The following is a 7,143-nucleotide window of genomic DNA, read 5'->3' as shown; positions in this document are numbered from 1 at the left end:
AGGTGACCCTTTCAAAGTTGTCGAGGTAAAACCAGAGGACTATGCCCATTCTGATGTGATTTCTCGAGAAGACTGTTTGGTTCTCTATCACTATAAGAAAGACGAGAAGGACGTGTATGATGTTGTGGTGCACAAAGATTTGAAACACATACCTCATGCAGCGTTTAGGTGGGAAAACTTGCTGAAATACGAATAAATAATACTGTTCAAACATTATTGTATATGTTTTTATGCTACAATAGTCTTAATTAATGGTGAATTTTCGAGCCAGCTAGATCAACTATCTTATATATCTCAGAACCTCATTGGAAAAATTGTACATGTAATAACTTATTCCATCAGTGTTTACATCTACATTGATGCACGTCTTAACAAGGTAGAGTTTATATATATATATATCAGGGCTAAATGTGAGGTATTTCACTAAAATATTGTTCACTTTTTATTATGTTTTACATTTATTAAATTATTTCTAATCTTAATTTTATATGAAAATTATTTTTAAAATTGACTTCATAAATTTATTGTTGATGCATAACAAACAGATTTTAGTATTATTAAGTTTTACATCATGATCAGAACTACATAGTTTTAAGAAGTAGTTTATAAATCAAGAAAACAATCCTGTGTAATTAAACTGGCAGGAAATATTAAATGTCACAAATTAATACACAAGGAATCTATAAAAAATCTATAATGTTTAGGATGCAATGAAGCATTAGATGAGGGCCTACTATTCTTAACCATAATCTAAATAATATCATAAGGTTCAGCCAACTTATGAGATTCGGGTTATTCTAAGGCCCGGGATGGCCAGGTGGGTAGGGCGCTCGACTCGCAATATGTGGGTCGCGGGGTTGAATCCCCGTCACACCAAATATGCTCGCCCTTTCACCCGTGGGGGCATTATAATGTGATGGTCAATCCCACTATTTGTTGGTAAAAGAGTAGCCCAAGAGTTGGCGGTGGGTGGTGATGACTAACTACCTTCCCTCTTGTCTAATACTGCTAAATTAGGGATGGTTCGTGCAGATAGCCCTCGTGTAGCTTTGTGCAAAATCCATAACAAACAAACAAACCATTTGCTAAGCTACTAAGTGTAGTATTAATTCAAAGTACTAGATTGTGAATATTATGAGCAATAAATGTGCTAGCTAATATGTGTATGTGATATATGACTCGTGATTATTTGATATTTTGGAAATGAGTTAGTATAATAAAAACCATCAAATAAAACTTCTTAAAAAAAAGGAATGTATAACAAGGACACCTTTCCTTGAAAAAGTGTAACAAATGACATTAAGTAGCAGAAAACAACAAGAACTATGTGTGGGGGCTTTAATTGTAGTGTTGAGATCAAGTTTCTGATTAAATATACATGTTGTTTTTGAATTTTTTTTGCAGTATTAGGCTACTATGAAAGACGAAATGAAGCCATATATTATACTTTGAGGTGTGTTGAGCTAAGAAAGTTCTCATAAAATGAGTGGGAAAACAACATAAAATGTATTTCATTTGTAAATTTATGGTGAAAGCACTGCTAAATTAAATACATAAAACATATATATACAATGTTGTACCTGTGGTAAATTTAATGAAGTATTGCAAACTATTGATAGTGTGTTTTAGGATCAGTTGGGTAGGCCTAATGATTTTCTTGTTTAGTTTTTATTATATTTCATTTGTAGGACAATTCTCAGTAAAATTGTGAAAAAAATGTTTTAAACATTCTGTGTTTATTATTTTATCGCCTTTCATCAACATGTTAGTTATCCTTAAGTTTCATAGATAACAATTTTTTATTTTTTTTTATTAGGGACACTTTATAAAAATGAACTTTTCTTGTCAGTTTTAATGCTCTTAATCTTGTGTTTATTACAGCCTTATCCGTATCCCAGAATTGGATGAAAGTAAAATTGCTTTTACGTACCTTAAAGACAAATTACCTGTTTTGATGATGTGTGTTCCCGAGATTGTGAACAAGGATTCACTCCAGGAGTTATCAAACTTGATCAGAAGCCATCCTACATGGTCAGTGGCTCATCTGGCTGCTGATTATGGGCTCACTGAATGCTTCAAGAATGAATTGTTTGCAAGGTACAACTCTGACTTTTTGTATATCAGAACAAAAATAACTCATTTTATAATGTGAATACTTTTTATAATCTATTCCCTTAAGGATACGGTGAATATGCGGTTGAAATACTATTGTAGTATATTATTCTACTTCTTGAAAGTACTTAAGGGACAATATTAAGAATGTAGTGTTAAAATATATAATAGGCCTAACATGTTAGGCTTAGTATATTTTTTAATACTACATTCTTAATCTATTCCCTTAAGGATACGATGAATATGTGGTTGAAATACTATTGTAGTATATTATTCTACTTCTTAAAAGTCCTTAAGGGACTATATTAAGAATGTAGTGTTAAAATATATAATAGGCCTAACATGATGTCTTATTACAAGTATAATTAGTTATATCAATTCTTATCTTATATTGGTGATAAAACTGTATAATAATTATTTAATTAATAATTATTAATAATTATTTTATTAAGTAGTTCCCCCCCCCCCCTTTATGTTTGGGATAGGACATATTCCTCAAAAAGAGACAGCAGCATCCTGGGTCCTTGCATATGTTCCAAAACAAATGAGAAAAAAAAATTTTCTTGTCATGACCTTTTTTTTTTACACTTATTGTACAATAATAAAACAGTAAACTTTAAAAGCAAACAGATGTGAAAAGGTGAGAAGCTGAATCTGTCAGGATGAATAATTGTAACTGTTCGTTACAATCTGTAGTAGTTCCAGGAAAAAAAGTATTATTGATTTTGTTTTATATTTTTCAACTTTTTGTTTTACTGTACACTGATAATTTTGCTATAATTACAGAAAATAAGAAATAAAGTACAAAGTTTTACAAAAAAAAACTTTTATTATCTATTTGGGATGTTCTAGAGGCTATGCAAGTGAAATATGAAAAGTATTTGTATTCTTATCATGAAAATCACCTTTCACTCAGATTGACTTAGTAAAGGCTTTGAAAATTCACAGACAAATCTTTTATTCAAAATTCTGATTTTTTTTATGCTTGATAGACTTTTAATGCCTTCTAAAATTTTGCCAAATGTCATAATTATTATTATGCATAATGTCACAGGTACTGGTTTGGTCCAATAAACTGACATAGGGCTAACATCAATGCCATAAGAATATCCTTCTTTCTAAAAAGGGCTATGACATACTCCTTTAGTTAAAATACACTAGTGGCAGAGCACTGTCAAATCGTAGGGAATTTGCTCTGAATCAAGTATATACACGTACTTGTACCTGTGACAGCACACTACATTATTATGTTAGCATATTCAAATACAGTGTAATTAAATCACCGTGATTTGTCTTCTTAATATGTATGTTCCGCACTGATAGGTCTCGGGCGACAGCTTTGTATCAACAGCTGTAAAATAAATACACACTCAGCATTTAAAAGTCATGGGATTGTAGTTCAGTTTTTTTTCTCATGCATTATTTTTCGTGGGTTAAAATTAAAATCTGAGAAAATAATTGGACTTGATTTAAATAGCTTCTACCCCAGTTTTATTTTAAACAATTATGTGTACTTGTACACACAAACCTGCATTGAACCTATTGAGTAAAACATTCACACAGTTTGTTCATTAAACATAAAACAGTTTTTGTTGTTGGCACTGAAGAAAGTTGTTGACTCTCTGTATATGTATCTTTATCTTGTACAGTAAAATCAATGCTGTGTGTGCAGACACCCAAGTTACACCATTACATCTTGCAGTTAAAGCCCAGAAACTGCCAGTGATCCAGATGCTAATATCTCTAGATGCGAGGCTTGATATTGCTGACAAAAATGGAGACACTGTCTATCATTATGCTGCAACAACAAAAAAAGAAATTGTTCAGGTAGGTGTGCATATGATTATAATGATGTGAAAATATGGTAGTGCCACATTGTATTCGAAATGGTTAGAATTTTTTTCACAAAGTTTTTTTATCTATATGTTTTTTCTCTGTATGATTTTGAAAATATTTTTGAGCCTTTGATATATATATTTTAAATTGTTTGCCAACTTGACAATGCTCTTTCAGCTGTCTACCATGCTTGACTAATTTTTACAAGTAGTTTGCCAGTTTACAAAACCTTTTGTAGTATATTTTCTGAGGTAGGCTGTTCTTCTTCCTTTGGCCAATCAGGAATTTACAGTACAGTTGCTGGTTGGTAATTATGATAATTAAGTGATGAAAGATTCTAATAAATATACCCTGTTATAACTTATAACTTTGTGAGTTGTGACAGACTAAATAAAGCAATAGGCAGGTGATACTGTTTATAATTAATCTGTTCATTTTATTTTTCTGTTCTTTCTTATGACTTTCTTTTAATTTTTTGGTCAGTCTGCCCAACTATATATTTTGTTGTTAATCTGTTTGGCTGTTTGACCATTGTGTTTTTCTATTTTACTTAATGCCGTGTAAAGATTGGCTAGTTTTTGCATCAGTAATTTTGTGTTTTGATCGGTTGATCTAGTTAATCTGTTCCAATTTTGTATGTTACTCTAGCATTACTGAGAGAAAAACTTGATACCTGTTTGTGGTAATTGTATAGATGCTAGCCAAACAGTCCCCTTGTCCCGTGATTAATACAAGAAACAATGATGGTCACACTCCTCTTCACCTGGCATGTATGGCAGACAAACCCGACTGCGTTAAGGAGTTGTTGTGCTCTGGAACTGATGTGAATTTAGCCGCTACCATCGACGGTGACTATGAGAATCAAGTTGATAGTGAACATACATTGACTACTACTAGGTATGTATATACTTAGAGATAATGTTAAGATACAAAATTCTTGAATTAGTTGTGTCTTGGGTGCAGGTTGGCTCTGTGGCAGAGCTTTGTATTTTGGAGCTGGTAAGTGAGATTCAGACAAAATATTCCTCACTTTAAGCTATAGGTGCATTGTCAGAGAGATAGTCACTCCCTTAGCATGGGTTGTAGAGTGCCTCTAACTGGCTACCTTCTCTCTGGCAAGTGGTTAAAAATTAAGTATGGCAGCAAATAGCCATTGTAGCTTTGACATATGTACTACCTGCAGATAAATCCAGTTGTGTTTTAATTTGATTTAAAATATGTACAAACTCTACAACAGGTACATCGATTCAGTGCACCCAGGCTTTACAGAGTGATAGCGTGTTTAAATTTCATCTGAATGATCTATCCTAGAAAGGCTAAGGTTGAAATTTGAAATGACATTTGTTTGAAGTTTAGAAAGAAAAAAAAGAAGCTTCAAACCCTGGGTATAGTTACATTGTTGTTGCCATTATTAGTGTAGTCATGTTGATTTTGCTATACCTATTCTAGTTCTAAAAATGAAGACTTTGACCACTAGGTAACATTAATTCCTATTGTTCGTGTGATGGGTAATTTGTAAGTATGTGTTAATTCTAGTTTTGTAAATAATTTATAAATACTTGTAAGTTGTTGTTAGTGTTCTATGCTTGTTGATAATGTTTTCTGTAAACTTTCACTCTTTGGATACCTTATTAAAGCATTTCCCAAAGTATGGGGTGCACACCCCAGGAGGGTAAAAAACAATCTCTTGAGGGGGAGGAGGTGTGAGAAATGAGGGTAGAGTCAATAGTGAAATAATGCAAGGTTAAGCATTTTAATATGTGTTTTATTAATGAAAATTATAAGTAATTACTACAACACATACAGCATTTTAATGTGTGTCAGTGTATTATATCTCATTATTTATCTCACTCTTTCACTCATTTATAAAGAAATGTGGAGCGTGGATGACAAAAGTTTGGTAAATGCTGTGACTTGCTGTTTTTGCATAGCTTCACATATTTGAGTGTTATGATATTTATTTAGTATAAGAACTAACCTTCTAGAGAACTTATTAAAATTTGTATTCATAAAATCCTCTAGAAATTAAGATATCATTTGATGGTTTTTGAAGTATCCTTCTAAAATTAGGCCTCCAACGTTGCTTCACTTTCCAACTTTTTTTCCCTTATTTTAGGCAATGTTCATAATTTTCCCACATTTTAACAACATTTTTGGTTTAGCCTAACATGAAATACCAAAATCATTTTAAAAACACATGTAATTATATTATATTATCCTCCATTATTACCTAAAGATAGCAAAGTGTTTCAGAATCTGATGGTTAGCACAAGATAAGTTTTGGTGGCATCAGAGAGAGAGACTGTCTTTAATAAGATGTGTAAATTGTCTTCTCTGCTTTGTTGTAAGTGACTTTAGAGTGAACATAACCTCGATTCCAAATAAAAAATTAACTGAGGAATGATCAAATGTTTCTTTAACTCAATACATTTTGAGTTTTCAAATTGAAGCATGTGCTCCAGCTTTTGTTGAATTACACTTCATTGTCACGGTTAATATTTGCCTAAGCTTTAGCTGCATGTTGTTTGATTTTTGTTTGTAAGAGTGTGTATGTCTCTGTGAGTTGTATCGCAAAATTGCTAGACCCTGATAGTTTTAGTAGACCCAATTAATCTTATGCTCATCTAACATATGTGCATGTAGTGTTGTATTGTTTGTGTAATTTATGTGTCCATGGCAGTGGTACTTGAGACAGCTTCTTTAACAAGTGTTATATTTTCAAGGTAATGTGGAAAATTTCAATGCTGCATGTAAAAATGTGAATCCAGAACCAATAATGGTCACGAATGTTCATGTTGATGTTACCCTTGCTAAATGAGCAGTTTTACTGTTTCTGTAGTATCTGTCAAAAGACAGTTACTTGTGATAGTAGTGGTAAACAGCAACTCTTGAAACACGGACTAGGAGATAACCACAAAAAATTAACTAAGGTGAAGTATAATTCTAATGAACAAAAACTGTCCAATAGAACAGAAAGTGAAAACACATACAGTACCAGTGCAGTTTCAACAAAAACTGTCCAATAGAACAGAAAGTGAAAACACATACAGTACCAGTGCAGTTTCAACAAAAACTGTCCAATAGAACAGAAAGTGAAAACACATCCAGTAACAGTGCAGTTTCAACAAAAACTGTCCAATAGAACAGAAAGTGAAAACACATCCAGTAACAGTACAGTTTCAACAAAAACTGTCC

The 7,143-nt window shown here is 32.3% G+C and overlaps 1 protein-coding gene across 4 annotated transcripts in view; it reads left to right on the top strand.

The window, feature by feature from the left end:
• The window catches only part of LOC106459836 (85/88 kDa calcium-independent phospholipase A2-like), a 37,576-nt gene that overhangs the window by 7,031 nt on the left and 23,402 nt on the right, over positions 1 to 7,143 (top strand). For 3 of the 4 annotated variants that reach the window (XM_022386390.1, XM_022386391.1, XM_022386389.1), the window contains 4 exons: positions 1 to 168; positions 1,882 to 2,097; positions 3,762 to 3,939; positions 4,643 to 4,845. In XM_022386390.1, coding sequence (XP_022242098.1) covers positions 1 to 168; positions 1,882 to 2,097; positions 3,762 to 3,939; positions 4,643 to 4,845 — 765 coding nt within the window. The remainder of the gene's footprint in view (positions 169 to 1,881; positions 2,098 to 3,761; positions 3,940 to 4,642; positions 4,846 to 7,143) is intronic. The other variant, XM_022386392.1, reaches the window with a different exon arrangement.

Source organism: Limulus polyphemus, unplaced genomic scaffold (genome assembly GCF_000517525.1).
Source record: "Limulus polyphemus unplaced genomic scaffold, Limulus_polyphemus-2.1.2 Scaffold667, whole genome shotgun sequence".
Taxonomy (NCBI): Eukaryota; Metazoa; Arthropoda; class Merostomata; order Xiphosura; family Limulidae; genus Limulus; species Limulus polyphemus.
Note: the sequence above shows the minus strand (reverse complement) of the source record. Positions and strands in the feature narration are given on the sequence as shown.